The 22,673-nt window shown below is 44.4% G+C and overlaps 1 protein-coding gene across 1 annotated transcript in view; it reads right to left on the bottom strand.

The window, feature by feature from the left end:
* Positions 1-419: 419 nt before the first annotated feature.
* The window catches only part of LOC118237337 (zinc finger matrin-type protein 4-like), an 86,398-nt gene continuing 64,144 nt past the window's right edge, over positions 420-22,673 (bottom strand). The window contains exons 6-7 of the mRNA XM_035435938.1: positions 14,928-15,024; positions 420-2,567 (exon numbers count right to left, since the gene is read on the bottom strand). Coding sequence (XP_035291829.1) covers positions 2,540-2,567; positions 14,928-15,024 — 125 coding nt within the window. The 3' untranslated portion in view covers positions 420-2,539. The remainder of the gene's footprint in view (positions 2,568-14,927; positions 15,025-22,673) is intronic.

Raw genomic sequence — 22,673 nt, 5'->3', positions numbered from 1 at the left:
CACTACACCATTAAAAAAGTAAGGGCTTACCTCCATCCTGCCGTGACTGCTTTTGCATTGTGTCATTAGTTACATTCTTTCAGCTAGTGATTTGAATATAACAAGTACATTTCAATATGAAAGCATTGATTTGGCATGTTCAGATACAATATTCAAGTAGAACTTGATCACCAAGAGTGGCGCTTACTCTTGCATCAGACACCAACATGCAGCTCATATTTGAAGGGAAATTGATAGAGACAAATTGCTTCAAAGTATTAACATTCAGATGCCAGTTCACGTTCAAGTCCCTTTTGAAGGGCAGTCAATGTTCGATTCAAGTCCTGGGCACACGTGAACAAGATTAAAAAACAGGCATCTGGAGGGCAACTGTTGTTGTTGACCCCGATGAAGAGAATAACCACATCACAAAAGCACAATTTCACAAGTTGCAAGTGTCTTTTATTTTCCATAAGACGCAGTACAGTACATAGCCCAGAATACCGGAATACAAAGAGGGAGAGGTTGTGGGGGTGGCGGTTGTAATAGATGCAACCATTTAGGAAGAGGGATAAATGCACTTTCTAATGAGATGGCCCAGTGGTAGGAATGCATAAATTAGCTTTTGATTTAGCGGAGCATTTCAGTGAATGGAGTTTGAAAATCAATCCGTGCACAGAGTCCTTATTGTTTGTAATATTAATAAAAATATTTACACTGGATTTTGACCTGCAGCACCACCAAGGCCAATGCTCTTAAGAGCTCTTTAGACGCTGTCATTACCCACTCCTATTTTAATGCACAACCTTTCTGCTTACAAACTTGAGCCAAATCCTGTTTCCTTCCCAATTAAAAACAGTATCATTTCCCTCCCCAATTCTCTCTCACAAATAAACACAAAATCTGCGATGGAGTATTGCCAAGCAGAAAAAAAAAACTGTAAAAAGTCTTCTCGTGTCAAAAAGAGAGAAAATATTTCATCGAAGATTTCCCAGGAATTGTTTTAAAACAAATCGATCATTTACAATGACGACAAACAAAATACAAATACTTTTTATAAAGGCTATTGATCAAACACTACATTTTGATTTCAACACAGCACTGCAGTGACAGCCAAATAAATATCTCTTGATAATTCATTTCTGTTATGAATTTAAATGATCTGATTCAGCAAGATAAACAATTCACTAAATATCACTATTATCATAAGTACTATATAGCATTGCCAGACCTCCCCCACCGGATAAAACACATCCCAGGTAACACATTAATGCCACATAATTGCTATAAGACTGTGGCAAGTCAATACAGTAACTTTACATGGATGCTACATAACTGTAATGAGAGCTTTAGGTCATAGCTGGGACAAGTTTCAAAATACTTTTACATATTCATTGGCAGTCTATTGCACCAATTTTGACCGAGACACTTTACCCAAACAGTTTAACCTAAATGAAATCCCCTAAATCAGTGTGCCAGTCAGTTCTAAAAGCCTTGAAATGAAATGACGAGTAATTCAACGCAAATAAACATGACAAACAGTTCCGATAGAATAACGAAATGGTCTGTAATTAAAGTGGACCTCCCTGAGACAAAGATCACATCACCACTGTTATCTCCAAACCACATGAGCAGGCTGAAAAAACCACCTCCGGACAAAAAAGAGAATCCTAACGGAAATGCCCCTGTAGTAGCTACATAGTGGCCCAAAGAAAATCTATCAGACGATAACACATTCTTCTTAGCTCAACTCATAAACTGCGATAGGCTAATGAAACATGATCATTTATCACACATTTCCAGCACCGTAAACAAAATAATAACTACGACTTAGATCATTTTCCAATACACTTTGCCATTGTTAAAATCTAATAAAAATAAAGTTATCCTTCATTCGTATTTGCTCATAATGTAAATGCACATTTCACCCATATGACATAACATACATAAGTTGCACAATACGGATCAAACTCTTTAATTTTGACAGAAATATTGAAAGTTTAAAATCCACTTCTTTCTCTCTTAATTTCTTAACAATGTACCAATTCTCTGAATGCTCCCATTCATTTCAAGTCAATGAGTACTAGGATTTGAAAGACAGGACTATGTACCTGTCAAACTGAAGACAGCAATATAAAAACAATTAAATAAACAGTAGTAAAGGAATGGTTTAAGTGAAATACAGGCTGTTGCAGGGAAGGCAGAGAGTATTTTGATCAGTGGAGCTGACTGACAAATCATTCCTAGGAAATGTATGTGAATGTAATGGGAGGGGCCAGGGGGCCGGGAGTGCATCGTGCACACTGAAGACTATTGCTATTGCTATTCTCTGCGTTCACATCCTGCTTTGTAAAGCTGACATCAGGAGTATCATCAACTGAGGAGACAGAAATCCTAATCTTCCAAACTGACAGAAATAGGATGAAAACATGACAGAGATAGATAGATAGATAGACAGATAGATAGAGCGAGACAGAGAGAGAGAGAGAAACAAAAAAAGTGGGACAAGCTGACCACAGCTTGTCTGACATCAATCCGATGGTTGGTTTCTTGTTCAGATTCACTGGACACACAATTGGTTCTTTAGGCTGAAAAGGAGAAAAAGATACAGATGGTCAGCTTGGTATTATTACGAAGATAACATGCGCCAATCAAAATATACACAAACAGCACTGATCCAGTCTATACAGTAGTACCTTAAAGCCCATATTGGAAAAAGTCTATAACTTATATTATATTACATTTTATTTGGCAGACGCTTTTATCCAAAGCGACATGCAAGAAGTGAATATTGTACGACATACAAGAAGTGTGACTCCCCCCAAATCTTAGCTTCGGCATAATAGCTCCTCACGTGTTAAGCAGAGCTGTTAGCCTGATAATTACACTGAAAGCGGGCTGTTTGACCCCCTGGATAAAGATGGGTTTTGCCTCCACGAGCCTGGGGTGTAGCCACATTGACTAGGAATCTTATCAGTCCCCGTTTTATTAGACAGTCAGGTCAAGAGAGAAAGCACTTCCTCTTATCTCAGGGATATGGTAAATATGTGTTTTAGAATAATGGTTAGGGAAAAGGGCTTGTAATCCAGAAGTTGCAGCTTCAACTGCTGGTGTGCCCTTGAGCTAGGCATACGAATTGAATTGTTTTAGTAGAACATTCAGTTGTTTAAGTGCATGTAAAATTGTGACCTATGTACATTGCTGAGGACAACCTATGCTAAGCAATAATAAATAAATAAGCATTTCTGGGCAGGTAGGACTTTACAGACTGTGAAAACTAAGTCATATATGTTTTTAAAAATGTTATCAGTTTCTCAGACATGGTAAAAAGCCATGGTAAAAGAAGGAGGAAGCAACCAGCAAATGACATCACATTACACTGACTTCACGCTGGAAGGACTCTTTTAAATGTGGTGCGCGGGATTGGCATTATTTCAGGCCTGTTTAGTTGGCATTTTGCACAAGGGTCACTGGAAATCAAGCCTGCCTTCCGTCTGAATGTCAACCTGAAACCCAGCCTTCATGCCATTTGCACTGTGGCCATGACATGTTTATGACCCTCCAGAGTGTTAAATTATGAATTCATGGCCTGGGCGGCTGGTTCAAAAGTGGAAAGGTCGAGTTTCCATTTCTAGACAGAAATGGCACAGCCAGTCACAGGGGTAAAGCAGTTTATGTATTATTTTTATTTTTTAAAATAAGGATGCAAGAATGACATCTATTGAAAGTATTACACATTTGTACATGTTTCACAGGTGCATCAAATACTTCAACATGGGTTGTGCTGGTCATGATCCAAATAAAACAGATCCTGTAGAGTTTTGGGGTAAAAATTATGGCATTTCTCTTCTTTTTTTCAGAGGAAAGTGAGGCTAAGGAAACTAGTCTGCATTAGAAGTGTAAAATGCATCCCGGTTTGCCCATCCCTGGAGGAGGCTGAAGTGCCGGTAATGGGACTGCGGCACATTATCTCTGGGGTAACAGCTCTCTCATAGTCCCCTCTTCACCCGTCCATGAACATGATTAATCACCCTCCACCAGGTACTCCTCAAATCAGGCTAATTCCACACACAGCTGACCTATTGTTCCTGCACACAAAAACACAAATGTGTCTGCGTGTACACACACATGCACACACACACACACACACACACACACATGCACACACACACACAAAAGGTAGAGAGTGGCCTAAGCACACATGAAAAGAGAATTTCATTACAGGGGTGAGGAAACAGTGCCCCGGAAATCCTTTCAGAACTGAAATCTTCACTGCAAGCAGCCATTACTACAGGTGCCACATGGACAGGAGGGAAGAGGAAGGGCCAAATTTCTCCTGCTTCAAAGCCATTGTTATTAGTGCATTTTATTTTCATCAAAAGAGACCCGCCACTCCACAATTCTGTGCACGAAAGCACTGCAACACCAGCTGTCCAAGAAAATTGAAATGCTTTTAGTTCTTGACACAGTGGTACACTTAGCATCTAACTGGCCCTCACTAATTGGACATCTGATGGAACTAATCATTTGCAGCAATTCCTTTTCATCTTTCATTTCTCTTTTTAAAAGGAATTTTTATATTCACGTTTTTCATTTTCTCCTAATTTGGAATGACATTCCCATCCATTGCTAAAACATCTTCAATTGATTCAGGTGAGCACAGAGATGCAGAGAATCCCCATTGCAGAGGATTCTCTTGTAGAGTTGAAAACGCTCAATAGGGTATGACCTCCTGACAAAACCCTCCCTTCTGTGATTTAGCCGGGTACTCCATTCAACAGTCTATGGTTTATCTTCATTTTGAGCAACCGCATTTTGCAGTTTCAGTGCTAGAAAGCTGCAAAGCCAACCAGATCAGGCATGCCATTACACACTGTTGGGACATGTCTCCTATTGGCCAAAGGGCATTTGTTTGATAGGAATTAATGAAGGAAGATGCTGAACACACAAATTAAAAATGCAAAGTTGGAGAGCATGGGGTTGTGCCTCATGTTGTGTGAGACCCTCAAACATCAAACTGCTTCATTTGTCCAATTAACTGCATAATTACAAACAAGTTATCCCTCATGCTGGGTAGACTTAAACGCAAAGATAAAACACATCCAAAAAGACTTCCTATCTCAACCTGAAGAAGACATGCATAAAAACTTGCTGTGTACATGGCGTGTGTAGACAGTCTTTTCCCATTTGCTCTGCCATTAACAGAAATGTCACACTCACCGAGTATGCGTACGCGTAAACTCACTCCAATAAATGTATATTTGCTGACATAAATGGTTGCCGTCCTGTTTCTGACTATATCTTTATTGCCCCATTGCACACCTATTTGCTAGGACGAACGGTCCTCTTCCCCTAAAGAGGCACCGCCATCGCTATTAAACAAGCTCATACGGGGGTTTTCGGTTTTGCCTCCGCTCTCCTAATTCAGACCGAACGCCGTTTATTGCGCTGAATACTCCTGCTCAGCATACTGACAGGCGTCCTTTGGAAGACCGCATTAACGCGGGAAATCAACCATGACACTCAATAATTGCCGCAGTCAATGCTGCGTCTGACTACATTCCCGTGCGCAGGCCAGGGCGAGGAGCTCTGCCAAGCCTTTGCTCGGAACAGTGCGGACGCTGTACCTCCTGACGGCCGCTTCCAGGTCCACCGCACAAGAAGAATAAAAAAACGCCATTTTGTCGCCCTTCATTGGCACGACACCTCCCATCGCTTTTACAAAGTTCAATTTGCATCGTTTCCCCAACGATACCAAACATAGCATAAAATTATGTGTTTTGGTAATGTTCATGTCAACTGTGCTGGACGGCAGAACTTATTTAAAACTCTTTTAACCCTTCACTGCCTGCTCGGAAATCCCTCTCAACACCACTACTGTACCTTCACGTCGCAGGAAAGTGAAATTTCAACCAGCGCCATCAAGCCCCCCTATTCCACTCAAGGCAAAACTGCCTCATGGTTAATCCATGAGGCGGTGGGTGTACATTACGCAATTTTACTGGGTGCAACTGCCGTGGAAAGTTAACCACCTGGATCCACTACTCCCGTGCTTCGTGCATAATGCTCATTCATTAATAAATGACAAATCGCACTGTGGTATTCCTCTGGTGAGTCAGGCTCACGTGGGACCTTATTGCACATCATATTTGTAATCCATGCCAGCGTTTTGACCGTCAAATGCCAGCTCGCTCAGTGGCAGACGCAGTTGTTCTAACCCCTTGATATCTTACTAACGCCCCTTGGCTTATTCACAGTGTGCCACAGACGCATTCCCTTTCATTTGTATTCTGATATTCATTGCTGACAGCCATTGTGATCACTTCCTATGCGTGGTTTGATAATAATGATGCAGATAGAGCTCAAACAAAAGAAGAAATGAAAGACGGTAGCCTCTTGACTCCACTCCACACGCTAATATTCTTTTTTATCCTTCCCACGTTACCGAGGAACAAAGTCATACTTACCCAATAAATTATGAATGGAGAATAAGCAAGGTATCAGCTTTTCACTTGGTAATTTAAAAGTCCATGCACATGCAGCACATTCACATACAATACTGCAACATTCTTGGCATCGCCTAATATTTAATTATTTAATTTTTTGACCATATTTACTATTGGAGAAATTTACCTGAACACATGACACATGTATATCTGCTTCAAAAAAAATTTCTGTCAATTTTTGGCACGTTGTTTTTGAATATAGATGAAACGCCCATGATTGGGCTCTAATAATTCATCATAATGTGAAATCATATGTCGGAGTGCAGAGTGCCATGCAGCATCCTGCTGAAAGTCACGCTTCAGAACCCACCACTGGCTGCCCCAGGACCGCTCGACATAAGGAGGATTTCAATCAGAAACCGCTCAAAGCCAAGCCCTTGGGACTCGAGCGCACATTAAAATGCATTTGAGGGATGAGCAAAGAACAGCGGAGGGAAATCGTGTGGCCGGACGGGGAGGGAGGAACAGGCATTTTGCGGAGAGGCCGGCAAGTGAAGCAGAATCATTACGATCCAGCAGGTCGCTCATCGGACCTGGAGCTGACGCTGCAGCACATAACACAGCCCAGTGTTGGCGAATATGGGGGAATTAACGAGTCGTTTAACAAGGGACGTAGGCTGAATCACACAACGGTCAGTTTGGCCGCCGTCTCCTCTTCCCATCTGCGCTCTCTTGTTTTGACTCGGTGCCTTAAAGCTCCACGTTTGAAGCCACCCTGCAGCCAGCACCGCTGATTGATTTGGAGGATCGACTCGACCGAGCTATTGAACGGGCACATACTGTACCGGCACCAGTGCCAGCCTGGCCGTTTTTTTCCCAAGCCGGCCGTCGTGCCATCACACAGCAAATGGAGTCCGTTAAACGAGGCCACCCCCAGTGCTGTGAGAAGCTCTGCGGTCTGACAGTAATTTAGAATTCAAGCACCTTTTTGGGGAAAAAAGAAAAACGAAACAGAAAACCCCGGAGCCTGAATGGGTCAGGGAGGAATGAAGGCTTACGGTTGCCCTTTCAATGCATCTTCGGAATCAATTGTTATTGCCACCCCCCGAAGGGCTTTTCTCTCCGATCTCCTGACGCTCAATATGGCCTCCAAATTTATCCTGCTAAAGTGTTCTCCCCAGGAGTCCCCATATGTCCATTTGCGCTGCCATTGAGGCAGGACGAGTTGCCTGTCACGGCCTCCGCAAATAAGGCTTTTATCTGTTCGTCTTCGGTTGCAGTGAACACAGAGCCACGCAATACAGCATAAAGCATAAAATATGGCGCTCTTACTGTACGTCCTGAAACCTGCTTTAAACACTGTCTCCTGCGTTTGACCCTGTCAGTATGACTGTATCAACAAGCATTTCACTGTTAGTTAAGCAAAGGTATTATAATTAAATGAAACAGTAACACTATTTCAAGAAGAGCTTCCTTTTGCAGACTGTAAGCATGCACATACTGCACAGTACACATTACATAAATCCGGTGCATTCCACGCAGCATTAATCTAGGGGCATATTAATCTGTCTCAGTGACCCAGCCTGTGGGTAAGCATTGAAGAGCACAGCATTAGACTTGTATGTCTTGACTGTTACCTGGGAGAGAGGAAGAAAAAGAGGTGGGTAAAATAAGTGGATAAAAGAAGCGGGTAAAAGGAGTGGCTGCTGACATCAATTGCACTATTTTGACTTGTATGCGGTGCCCACCACTCTGGGGGCATCGCTGTGCCGCAGTGACTGAGACTGTACATCCCCACTGCAGTGGTGACAGATCACCTCTATTAAGGGACACGATAAAGATGTCAGTTCTGACCATAACGAAATAATAGGGTACAGTTTTAATGGAAAACAGCTCTCTCTCTCTCTATCTCTCTCTGTCTGTGTCTCTCTCTCTCTCTTTCTCTCTCTCTCTCTCTCTCTCTCACACACACACACACACACACACACGTACAGAAAGCCATTTCTGAATAATTTTCCACCTTTGTTTATAATACTTACGGGCATTCAAATACCACTGAAGATCCAAACTTCACACGGTCTGTTTTGAAAACCGTGAAGAGCCAGCACTTAACTTCGGGGAGCTCAGCTCCTGAAAGCTCCTTTGAAAGAGCAGCCTTACAAGGCAGATAAGCCTCTCTACAGCTCTCAGCCTGGGTCCCGCTCTCACTGCCGAGACTATTCTGCCTCGGCAGAAATGTTAATGACTCAAAGGTGACAACAGGAAAAAAAAGGTTTAAAAAAACAGAGTCTCTCATGGTTAGAGGCTGTTGCATTTGTCAGATCTGTAAACAGTGACATTTCCCGTGACAAAGACAAAGCCTCCCTCTGGATGTAAAGGAAAATGTAAATGTCAGCGAGCAGAAAAATGATACTGCATTGTGAAAATGGTCACCGATGGGTCAGCTCTGCAGAAAACCATGGGATGGATGTGTACAGCGTGTATTCATATTTTAATTAGGCAATGGTAATTGGACGGACCTGAATGCCATAAAATATTCCATTTCTAATGAGCCCCTCTGTGATCACATGACAGAGGTGACTGTGAAGCCACCGCTAAAGCCAGAGCTGAACTGCTTGTGTAGTAGCACATATGCGTTTCTTCTTTGCGTATTGTAGTGTGGTTTTTAATGTCTTGCACTGCTCATTATTTTTCCAACACATCACACAAAATGAATTTGATGCTTTAAATGAGACCAATGAATAAATCTTTGTCTGAATCCGGCAGGGCTACAATACCCTGTCAGTGAAGGGAACACCCCGGACGGCGACTGGCAGTTAGGCACCAATGCATTGACGGCTCAAAGGATTCTACTCTTGACGTGCTCTGAAGGCAGATGTTACAGCTATTAATTAAGAAGCAAGATTGCAGAGGGGAAAATATAAAAAGGTGCGCCAATATGTTCAGAGCACTGATAAAACCCAGAGTGACAAAATCATGATAAATACCCAAACCTTTGCTAACCCACACATGGGAGCATTAGTTAATACAGTGTTTGCACTAGCTCATGGGATCAGCTTGATAAAGGACCCTGGTAGTACATTATGCTTCGGGGAAGCAACATGAAATGTGAAAGAAGATTCACTGAACCCAGGAGTGCAGCTACAAGGGGGAATATATCCTTGCCAATGGGAAAATATTTCTGCCAAACAGCCAGACAGAAATTAATATTTTTACTTCTCTTGAAAAGAGGAACAAATCGGTTCCCTTCTGCATTTTGCTCAGCCAACTTTACATTTACTGAGTTAAACCACCTCATCATAACCTGCGCATAACTGCCTCTTTGATTAATGAGGTGAATTCTTGTGAAATATTCAAACGAGAATGTCACAGGCATAAGAATATTATGAATTGCTACTTCATCAAACTGAAGGCGAAAGCATTTAATCAATAGCCGAACCGCTTTTTCTTTCTTAATACCTGAATAAACACATGATGATGGTCAGTGTATTTGCTCTGTGTATTTTTCCTGTCCAAATTCATCATGGAAGTTAACTGGAGAGGCTAGCAGGCAGGCAGGCAGGCACACACACACACACACACACACACAAAATTCCCCATCATATTCATTTATTTTTCCAGAGGTACAAATCAGACATAAATATTTTAGGCAGAATGAGGGGCAGATGTCAAAATGAGTGGGCCTATTGTTATACCTATAGCTATGACAGGACGAGGGGGAATAAAAGAGATTTTGGAAGTGCTGACGCCTCAAAGCACAGGCCTCCTCCTGATGTGCCTCCCTGGGCTCCCCCTGGGGCAGGATGGGTGCGCGGTAGCAGGTGTATACAAAGTCCAGAGGGATGAAAGGAATCCCCGTTGCTGTGCAGAACCTGGGGGGGAGGGGGAGCACGGAGAGGAGGCCTGGTGCTCAGCCAGATGAGAGCACAGAGGACACAGCTGGGGAAGGTCCCAGGCAAAGGCACTCACATTACTCATTATCATTGTGTTTCATGTACCAGCTCAGGATGCCGCCAGCAACTCAAATAAGCAGAACACATCAAACCGTCTTTTAGTCTGTCAGTTCAGCTGGGCACACATCACAGGGGCAACTCCACTCCAGGTTTATTAAACAGGACTTTGGGGACAGTGTGCAAGTTTTGCTTTCAGGTGCATACACATACACAAACACACACACACATACACACACGCATGCATTCACACACACATATTTGCATGCACACAAGCACATACACAGACACAGGCACGCACACACACTTACATGCACACATGCATGCAAGCACACACACACACACACAAACTTAAATAGGTGATCATAGCATTTTGAAGTGGCAGCGGGGTAAATTCTACTCTGTTGCATGTCCTTAAGACGCCAGGTCACTACAGCAATATTGGAGCAAAGGAATAATCACTGAAATGAACCCTGATTGCCATGTCACATTTTCAAAATGAGTCATATCTCAAAATGATATTCAGAGTATCCATGACAAACATATTCATATGCTTTCAGGATAATAGACATGCAGCAGTGATACTGAAACAGAACAAATCAGGGCTACGCACTTCCTGTCAAAAGGCTTCAGACGCTTAAAGGCTATGGGGAGTGAGAGGGGAGCAAATGTATTCCTGCAGAACATTAGCATACATAGTTGGGACGTGTGGGGGGCAGGACAGTGGTGCGTTCAGGCGTTGATGGATAGCTGCTCTGGTCACCAGCATGATAATGAGGTTGTCGGCCTGACTTGACCCATCGATAATGGAGGAGCACACCGAGGAAATGGACCAGCCCCTCCAGAGCCCTTTGGGCCTCGCTGTATGCACACCCCTCCATTTTAATCACATAAACGTGCACGCCGGCCAGCTCCTCCTGTCCCTCACCACCGCGCATCCTCTCGTGATGGATGACATCACTTCCTGCAGCAGAAGCCCCCGTTTCTCAAAATGACACCGGTGGGACGCGTAGAGCGATCGTCCCGTGTACGAAATAAGGCTCGCCGATTCTTAGGAGGAACACGGTTCCGTCGCCCGCAAGATTAGCGTGATCTATCGCTCGGGCACGCACCAGCACCGGGACGCGCTCCATCATCTTGCGACAGGGGGCCCACCATCCTCGGCCCGCGAAACCCGCCGTCCTACGCACAATCCTTTAGAAAGAGATTTCGGTGGGGTTTTAAAAAACGTGCCATCTCTCATCTGGGCTCTGGTGAGAGCCGCGGGAGTCCCCGGCCCCCCTTTGGGCTGACCTTCTCGGATCCACAGGTTTTTGGGCCATTGTGCTCCGAGGGCCCGCTGCGTTCCTTGTAACTCTTTTGGTGCTCGGAATAGAGTGCTGCTGTGCCATGCACAGAAACCCCTCATTGGGCGCCGCAAGGGAAGACCAGTATTTGTGCCACGTAGCACAACGGCATAAAAGATATTTCACTCCGAAGTGCCGTCCCACCACTCCACCACACTAAAAAAAAAAAACGGCTATGCTTCCCCCCTCCCCCATTTTTTTCTATTGTATTTCCACTGTAAAGCGTCTTTGTAACAGTGCCTCTGTAAAAAGCGCTATACAACTGAAGATAAATTGAATTGAACTGAATTGAACAAGTACGAGCCACACAGTAACTTGGAATTCTTGGAAAAGGGGTATCATAGATGTAAAGTAAATCCATAAAGACATTCTTTTAAGTTCTGTCAAGGGTCTCTATTGGGATGTCGGTAGTACAGTCATGGATTAAAGTGTTTTTAAAGTAGCTACTGGGTTTGCTGTACTGAGCTGGCTTGTTAGTGCAGTATTGATTAGACACCATCTCAGTATCCTCCTCATTACTGGTAATTTGTTTTTCATCCCCCTTAGAGCTCAAATTGAATTTCTCCATCGAATTTCCTGGCACAAATATACTTCTGTGTCTGTGTGCATGTGTTTGTGTATGTGCATGCATGCGTGTGCGTTTGCGTGCATGTGTGTCTGTGTGTTGACTTGATGAAATACAGCATTGTTGTTAATATATATTGCACCCGGCAGACACCTTAATGACTTGACATAGTTCTTTGTGCATTGTCCTTTCAACCCAAGTGGCTATTCGTTAAAAGATCCACACATTGAACAAAAATCTGTGCCTAGAATTCATGTTAGGAAAGCAGAATCACTTCACAGAATACTGTGAAATGCTCCAGTCCATTCAGCTTCTTTATACCCGCTCCATACTTGAATGTAACGCATATTAATTTCACTGCTCAACTAACAGTTTTGCTTTTCCCATGCCTTTACTGTACCAGAAGCAAAATGAACAGATTGTTTCCTGGTATATAAAACACTGTAATAAAATCTCGCTCTCTCAATTCTCGGTTGAGGCAGAGCTGGGGGAAAATGGGCCTTTATTCTATCCAGCTCAACTGGCATGAAATGACCTAAATACACCCGTCAGAGGCAGTGTGGATTCGCACAGGAGCTCAGCCCAGAATTGCTGCGAGTGTGTGTGTGTGTGTGTGTACGCGCTGCTGTCCTGTGGGGCAGGCCTGAGGATATCTGGGCCACTGTCCGTGTGTGCAGAGCGGGGGACGGAAACTGTGGTTGCAAGCAGGCACATCACTGGCTGCTCTCCACATATCCAGACCCCAGAGGAGTTCCCCTCGGCACCTTCCTCGGTCCGTTGGGGGTTGGTGCCGTCAAGCGCGGCCGCGTTAGAGGGCACTTAAACACCGCCTCTGCTTCCGCGCCGGTCCCTCATCGTGCAAAAGTAGCTGACATTCAGAACGCAACCCCCTGGACGGACCTGGAATTCCTATCGGCCTCCCCCTAGTGTGCTGAGCTGGTTTGCCCGTACACTCTGGCATGACCTGCTCATCCCTGAGCGTGCTCTACAGCACTGCCTGCTGCCTGCGAATGAGAGGAGAGAGAGCACAGACCTGCAGGCACCACCGCCTCCAATTAGCGGCTCAGCAAAAGAAATGAAAAATAGGCTCAATTAGACAAATCTAAGAACTAATTGCTTCCAATACGTTTAGAGTGGCAAGAAAGGCAGAAAACCCGACTGATGCTCCCAGACATGTTGCTCCCTCATTCTCTCTCTCCCTGTCTATGCAAATCGTTGCCCGTTTCTCTCATCATCATTTCATGATGTCATATGACCTTGCTGTGTCCACACCGACATTAACGGAATCAAGCCACAGCTTCATGTTATAGGTTTATATTTTATTAATCAACATATAATTTTTACCTCCTCTGACTCATTCTATGCTGTATTACTTTGTTTACACCAAGCGCCTGTGTATATCATTATGAAGCGGAAAGATAAATTATATGTATTTGTCCCAGCTTATGTAATGGTTTCCCATGCAAATTTTAATTTCAAATTTTTATAATAAGAAACAGTTGCACCACATTAATCACTCCTTGAAAGCTTGAAGACATTTCTTTTTCAAATCGTATGTTTGATATTTGCTGTCCAGATAAAATATGGGCATTAATATAAGTTAAAATTTACATTTATTATCTATGTACTGCATGTTTACATTTCAAATCATGGATTTAGTGCCACTTTTTATATGATTTATGGAGAAATTAGCCACAGGCCTACTATTATTGATGTGCTGTGAGATACCTCTCTCTCTCTCTCTCTCACTCTCTCTCACACACACACACACACACACACACACACCATCACGCACACAGTAACAAGACAGTTCATACTGTCGTGAAGTTAAATTACAACGTTCTTATCCGGGGTTATTTTAAGAGCCTCCTTAAATCAGTGTTTGTGAAAACTGCATGCCTTACACGTGAATGTCCCTCTGTATCATTTGCCAACCTGCACTGAAAGACACAGGAAACCCTAGGCATGAAGACATATACTAATTATGAAACCTATTTAATCATAGTCCTCTATAATAATCACGTCAGGTGGAAATATTGCTGTTCTGTTGCACCATGACATTAATAATTACAGATACACAGTGTAGTTAGTTTGTGATTTCATACAAAATGTAAAACACATAAGCAATCTTTTGCTGCAGGACTGGTCCCTGAATGAGCATTATTGTGACTAGGTAGAGATAAGGAAGGAAAATAGGCTGACTTACATGGGAAACATCAAATTAATCAACATGACATTTATTGACTTTAACCACTGTTGTCATACACAGAAACCTGACCGTGAATAATCTGTGATAGGGCTTTTAAAGGACAGGTGAAAAGAAGAAGACACTTATTTTGAGATAACCTCACAATCCCATGAGAGGATGCAGAATAATGTTGCTCGTCTGTTATGAAAATGCAATCTATCGGCTTGACAATAGGGGGGATTTTGCATGGAAGCCATTTCATGAAGACTGGCTAATAACCTCTCGCTCAAATGTCATTACACAGCAATCCTTTCATCCCTGATAATTGGATTTTGACACCAGGGTCACAAACAAGAGCACCTTCCTCATTCCCTCGGCCTGTAATGCTGTTTCGCCGGCCCGACCGCAATGCTTCACTCCACTGCTAACGAGGGTGCGAACGCTAACACTTACTTGTTTTGGTGCTTGGAGCCCTGCAGGTGTGCGTGATACTGCGCCACAGAGTTGAGCGTGACATTGCAGACATCACAGGTATAGCTGCGCTTCAGACCTGGGGATAACACACAGACAAGCACAGAAATGCACACGTCGCCTCAGTCGTATACATATATATATTTCGCCAGAATACAGGAAAAATAAATCAGTCAGCAGAAGATAACACAGCCAGCAAGCATTTTTGGCACTGAACTATCTTCACCTAGTGTCTCTTCCTTCTAGTGTACTAACCTGCATGGCAGAACGATTTCAGTTAAAGAAAATAAAAACCATGAATGCATGTGAACTGAAGGTTAAGGACAAATATAACTGAATTCTGTCAGATACTTCAGGAGTGTAATAATTTGTCTCTGCACTTCAAAAGGTGGAGCACCTTTATGATGAATAAGAAGTGAAAACTCTGACAAGGAAGCTTATACGGGGGATTAACAAAGTTTAGAACAGTGTGTAGTTTATAATTAGTCATGTGAAGGAACAAAGCACATGCTATTCTGTCCTCTGTAACCAACGTTACTGGAGGTACAGCCAAAATATGATTAAGAAGTACAAATGTCCTGCCAAAAACCTGACTGCAGTCTTTGCTTGCATTTACGTACAACAGTCACAGCAGTGCTGTATACAGCTCAGTGCCTTCTGACAAAGTGGGCTGCTATTGTAAATAATTGGTCGGTAGGTCCTTATGTCACAGCAGTGAAGAAAACGCAGTAGGCGTACCGAAAATGTTAGCTTCTCTGTTCCCCCCCCACCCCCCCCTCCCCGAGCACCATTTTAGGACAGAGGCAAAGCTTCAGCAGTTTCAGTTTCCGGCTGACGGATCCCACTGATTGTTCCTCCCAGAGAAAGTGGGGAGAATCAATTAAATAATAGGCAGAGATAGTGGGGAGTGACATGTCACACAGTGCCACAATAATGACTGTAGATTGCATGACATAATAGGAGATGAGTACCAGCTTTGGCCACACAGAAGGAAACAAATCTGCTCTTAATCTCTAGGGTGTTGAGGCTCCGCGAATAGCTGAATATTAGATCAGGCCGCACCTGTGACTGACTGCACAGCCTGACTCATATCTAGAATATTCTGAAACAGCGCAGACTTTCAAGATTCAAGTTGAGAACAGAGCAAGTATTTATTTGGCTTGCCCATCCGTACATCTTCGGTGACTTTGGGTGTCTGGGGTGGTGTGGTGACTAATGGTGTGATAAAACAAACAATTTGTCAATATCAGCATGGGTTTTGCCCGTACCTCTTCGGCTGTAGAGCAGGTGCCCCGTGTAATTGCTGTCATGTCTCGCTAATGATAGGGTGCTGTGAAAAATGGCCGCTGCAGTTCTGTCTTAAGCCCATAGACAAATCCCCTGAACCAAAGGGCAAGGCAAAGGTATTACCTACTGACATTCCATCACCCAGCCCGCCTTTCAAATTCACATTCAACATCATGCTGATTTGCTGTTTAATTGATGTAATGCTTTCACATTAGATTACAGCAGGAAACCAGCACGTGAGGGGTGGCCACCTCTGGCAGTTCAGGAAGATGGCGGCTCCTTTCTTGGGCTACGGTGTGTCACCTATGCATGATACTCTTGCACGGCCCAACAACAGGCCAAGATACTAAAATTAATTGCTATTATATTATTAATGGTGCAATTTGAGCTGGCTCAAAGTACTCTATTAAGGTTTCATGAAGATGAGAATGAGGAATGAGAAAAAGTGTTCATTGGCTGCAAAGGTGTCTTAACTGGAGGAAAAAGGTAATGTCGCTACGACCACTTAACTTTTTAGTTAGCGTAACGTAACGTAACGTAACGTAACGTAACGTAACGTAACGTAAAGTGATGGTGAAACCCCCGTAAAAGGATGAGGTCTTGGTCTACGGCTTTAAAAAAAAACATAAAGGCAAATGGTTGCCATGGGGATTTAAAATTTCAGACGTTGTCCCATGACAGACTTAGGTGGCATCGCTGAGACGTGCCACTGAGGCCGGCTGCGCACGGCGACGGCCTCTTTTTGACGGCTGGGAAACTGTTTTCTGAAAAGGTGAGGCAATGTCCCGTGGACTCGGAATCCATCAATGCCAACCACCTGAACCGCTTCCTCGCCGATAACCTGCATGAGCAATGAGCTGCAGCTAACACTGCGTCACAGCGGGAAACCCCATTAAAAACTCCTTTTTCATTTCTTTCCATGGGGACTTCTGCATTCAAAAGCTCCTCCTATTATATTAAAGGGGATCTACTGTCTCACAGCACTTAGAAAAGTAAAAAAAATCTTCAAGTTTGCCTAACAGTTACTACTGTAAACGTACCGTCTAACTCAAAAGGAATAACATGCTTTCTGGAAAAAGGTCAGTAAGTATTAAATGAACACCTAAAAGACATTAACTCGGACACACTAAATTTACATTGTACAGAGAAAATTTATCTCTCACCGGGTACGTGGGGTATAAAATATTTCATCAAAGTTACAGCGTTATCAGCGACTGATTAATAGTGCAGTACTGCAATCCTGCTCCACATAAATTGGTTCTGTCTTTGCGGTTGCGTGCGCATATTTACTTGATTTAGCTTTGAGCACCTCACAGGCTGATGCAGCATATGTTCCGAGCTCAGGCACTTGCCATCTCCAGCCCGCATGAAACAATTAGCCCCGTGGACGACGGAGCGGAAAAACCGGCTTGATCGCATCTGCCCTGTTGGCGTGCGTTCGCCTCCTCCTTTTCCAGACCGGGCCGTCGGAGAATCGGTTATGCGCGTCCATTTCAGGCTCCGCTGGCCCCTGCAATCGACGTTCGGCGAGGCCCGGGCCTCCCTCGTCCAGACGGGGCTGGCGGAGGTGGGGCTAGTCGTGACGGTCGCCGATGCGAGGCCTCCGCTCGGGCGGTGGCGCGCGTGCCAAGCAGTTGTCATGGAAATGAAAGAACGAGGCCACGTCTGTCCGGTTCAGATGGCCACGTCCTCGCCAAAACGGAGGCCGAAATGGAGCGCCCGGGCGGAAGTAACATATGTCGATTCTCGACAGAAAACGCGGCGGAGGCCATCCTCCCCGAGATGGATGAAGCTGTGCCCGAGGCTGGCACAAGGCTTGTTGACAAAGCAGGAACAAAAAAAAAAAAGTTTTGTTGCATCTTAAAAGATAGAACTCATCACAATGAATTAAAATGAGATGTTGTCTTTTCTAATCACACAATATACGATGCATCCATTCATGGGGTTTTCACATGCATCGTTAACTCTTCCGTTTTACACTGGCAACAGGCAAACCAATATCAATAGGCCCCCAGTGCAAACACAAACCAAAGGGACGTGACAGAAGTACAGCACGTCAGATTTGTTCATTCTGTCTGACAGGTAGCAACATGACAGGCAGCTCAAACAGCTTATTATAAATTATAGGATTCATTTTGAATGGGAGGAGCTGCAGGCATGAGTCTGTACTCTAAACCCGATTATGCAAATTTCAGAAAATGTTGACAGTATACATTTGTCAAATTTTTATGATGATTCAATGCTTTTCACATCAATACAATGTTCAGTAGATCCTGAACCAAACTAATCCTGGTACTTTCAATAGGGAGCTGACATGTAATTAAGACTGATATCGTCAGGTATTTGCAATGGCCATACATCTGACTTTGAAAGTGCATATTGTCTACCCTCTCTTCTACTCAGAGCCTCACTAATTACAGCAATTAGTTAATCATTCATGTACCGCAGAAACAACCATTTGTTAAGAAGTGGCAATCACAATCAGGAAGCTATATTACGAACCAACATCTGTATTCGAGCGAACAGATTGCATCGGCGTGTCACATCATCTGAAACTGCTTTACATACCGGCGACGGCTAAGAACATCGACAGCTACAAATAGATCCGACAGCTACCGTCTCCGCTAATGTGCTGACGCCGTACCAGTGCCGATGGTAATGAGGATAAAACACGGAACTTTAGTCACAAGCCCAAAAGACTGGCGCACGCACGACTCCGTACCGTACGATGCAGCAGATCACAGAGACTGGCTAATGAGACAACAAAGGCACGAAGAGAAGCCCCTAGAGTCATCGGCAGGAGTGGGGAAACATCAAAGACCTGTCCCATGATGGCGCAAGCTCTCTCTGAGCCACTGAGACGGAGTGCATCGGTAGCTGGTACCATCGTGTCGGTAGAAAGGACGTGAAGGTCAAGCTACAGAGACATGGACACCTGAAATTCCCCTTACGCAACAGTTTTTAAACCACATTGTTGCTCTGAGTGTGGAAGATTTAAAAAAAAAAAAAAAACTGAATTTGGTATGGTACTGAGGCACCATAAAGCTGGAATCTTTATTCAAAATTTAAATTTCTCCTCAAAGTTTTAAAAAATGATTAACACATTCAACAACAGAAACAAAATTCTAATGATAGGCATGCATGGTTCTGATTTCCTTCGTGCAACTGTAATCAGACCAAGGACAGCTACGAGAGACTTATCAGTAAATCTGCTGCGAACACAAAGTGCCTAATGGACTGCAGTGTATGCATGAAAACTCAGTATACTGTAACTGGCAATAATGCAAGCTGGAGTACATGTTCTGTCGTTTTCATGAAACTTCAGACAGGAGGGCCGTATGGTTGAAAGTGGCAGTGCAGTCCATTTGCTGGATGCTTTACTGAAGAGTGCCACACATTGTGCCATTCCTCAGCCCGCCATTAGGATGACAATGGACCGATTTCAGGGTCGGGGGAGCGGTGGAAAAACGGCACACAGACAGGGGGAATGGGTCCCGCAAAGTGATTCTGAGACGAAACCATGGAAACGACGTGCCAAATTGCAGTTCCTGGACACGTCCCTCCAATTAATTCCAGGGATGGGGAGGGAGGGGGGCGTGGGGGGGAAGCACAATTTGTCTGTGGTCATGATTGACAAGGCCGCCTGTGCTCTAAACGAAATGCTTGGGAAGGAGTTGTAATCACCCGGTGCAATTATATCAGCTGTCATTATATTATCAGCCGGAGCCCGAACGGGAAGCCTAAATGGACTGATTGGTAAACATGACGGGACGGGTGGAGAGGAGTGACAGGGACTGTAAGTGCACAGGGGAAAACAGCTGGTCTCATCAGATCAGGGCAGAGTGAATCACTCGAGCCTGCGCTCCGTGCTTTTCCCGCTGGTGGCACCCCTCTCCGCACAGGGGGACATCTTACAGGTCACCGGGCCTCACTGCAATTAGCTAATGCCCCAACATTAGCGGTACAGCGTCGCCTTTGACCTCCAGATGTCTCGGGCATCTACTCCGCACGCACGCCCCTTTGAACGGACGCGCTGCACATGAATAAGTCCTCTAGCGTTACGCGGGTGGCAGACGGGGTTAGCTAAAAGCAGAGAGGGCCGTGCAGTGCCCTCTGAGATGCAATGTGCTGGTCAATGCAGGACGTTGCATGTGATGATCAAATCAGAACAGAGCCACGGGCTGGCAGCTCAAAAACCCCAGGAGTATTGCCCTTATCTGACTCAGCCACGAGAACCAGGAAATGGGACAGGCGTCTTTTATTTCTCCTCTCTAAAGGAGGACGGTCTGCCATCACGGACACTGCAAAGGGGCCCTCGACTCTGTAGCGCTTTGTCTAGCCCCATTTCCTCAGGAATGAAGGCGTGGGGATCCTGCACCCTGTTCACACAAGTCGAGTCTGCGAGGTTTCGAGACAGTCGTCTGACGACGCGAGGTCAGCAAATCTTCCCCGAACCGAGTACCGTACAGAATGTGCAGACTGGTTTTGAAAAGGATTAATAAGAATTTCTTCAAGAAGAAAAAACAAGTCCAAAAGTGCAATGTAAGTCTTTTCAAGGAACAAAAAGATATCTCTCTGTCGAGGCAATCAAAAAAGTTACCCCTGCCCAGGGAACTGGAAAAGCCTTGTCCCCATCAGCTAAAGACAATCTCGCTGGCCCACTAACCGTACTTAATGCTTTCAGTTAAAGCCAAAAAATTAGAGATAACACAGTGCCCTAAGGCATAGTGGAGGGATGTGGGATTTAAAAAAAAAAAAAGAACTGTCCAGTCTACCATTTAACCCCTCTGTGGGGTGTCAGAGAGACACATAAAACCTGGGGCTGGAGCGGTGTCTGGGATTTCCTGGCAGTCCTGGCAGTACCCCATTGGTACTGACCCCAAGCCAGTCCCTGGACCAGAAATGAAAGCCCTCTGTCCATTTAATTCAGCCCAAAATCCTGGTATGGGTCCGGTGATCCGGGCCAGGTACGTTTTTACAATGAGCAACAACCAAGTATTCCGATTGAACTGGGAGATACAGCATTAACCTCAGCCAATATTGGCCAATCCAGCACTGCAAACACACCCTCCTTATCTTATGGAGATGCTGAGCTTTGGGTGCCCTTCCATGCTGACAATCTATTATTTGAGTCTTTAAACAGCCCCAGCGATCGGGACATTCAGCTGTAGGTATGATTAAGTGCAGGTTAAGTATATAGGGCACTGTGGGAGCCTCTGATGTTGATAATAACACCACTTCATAAGACCACTTAACACCTGGCTAAAAATGTGCAGCAGAATGTAGAGTGTGAGAGGATTCGTATCAGCGGCAGTCCTAACAGACCATTTCAAAACCATCACATCCTATGAGCGGTTTCACTGGGTAAACCCTAAAATGGATACAAATGCATAAAGAGGAAAGATAAACAGCACTGCCTGGGCCCTACAACTGACCGCAGCCACAAAGCCACAAGCAAAGTATAAATAATGATCTGTGCTCCACGGTAGGACAGGAGTCTGGCATGCGCTTGTGTCCTATATAACAAGAGCGCCTGCATTCAGTCCACAGAGATGCCTGTAAATACTGAAACACAGGACACTAAAAAGCATGGACCCAGTGGATGCTCAGTGTGTGCAGACGAACATTTCATCATTTTCCTGTGTTCCTCTGCTGGCTTTCACCACAGATGGGTTTCAAACAGAGACTCTGTGTTGGCGTGAGGGGTGAAAAAAAAAGTCCAACCATTTTAAGCACTTTGTAAAGTATTTTTTTAGGCAGTGGAAGTAGCTGTGCTCTCTGCAACCCCTTTGTGGGGAAGATGGCTCTGTAAACACCTCCACTATATCCCTGTGAAATAAGCAGCCTCATCCTGGTTCCTGGGCTCTCTCACACATCCATGGCTGCACAATGCTAATTCTAACAGGACGGTCTGCCTCTTCATTACTAATGGATAATCACCAGAGAGGAATGCTCACTAAACGACTGCTTAATACCGCCACTCAACACTAATATTGCCGTCTTCATAATGACTGCATGACGGTTGGGCACAGACTGTAAAACAGGCAATGGGGTGAAAAGAGCTTTCAGATATACTTCATTTATTCCTGGGAGAAGGGACAACTGTCTGTGTGATTGCCATCAATTTACAGTAAAGTCGTATCTAAAAGTGCCCGCATCATGCTGCACTAAAGCATTATCCATACCTTCGCCTCTTACTGTCAATGAAATCAAACTCTGAGCAAACAAAACGCAATCGAATCTATTCAGAACAAAAAGGTTGTCTGTCCACGGGGGGGGGGCCAAGTCAAAGCACGTTTTTGTACAGGGACAGAATTATCATCGCAAACGCAAGACAGAGAGGCAGTACGACAGGCTGACATGCAGGGAGACGGGACCTCAATCAGTCCTTGGTAGCCAAACAGACATATATGCACCGAACGGTCCCGAAAGTCTCGGCTG

The sequence above is a fragment of the Anguilla anguilla genome, chromosome 10 (genome assembly GCF_013347855.1).
Source record: "Anguilla anguilla isolate fAngAng1 chromosome 10, fAngAng1.pri, whole genome shotgun sequence".
In the NCBI taxonomy this organism is placed as follows: Eukaryota; Metazoa; Chordata; class Actinopteri; order Anguilliformes; family Anguillidae; genus Anguilla; species Anguilla anguilla.
The sequence above is the reverse complement of the archived record's forward strand: the minus strand, read 5'-3'. Positions and strand labels throughout refer to the sequence as shown.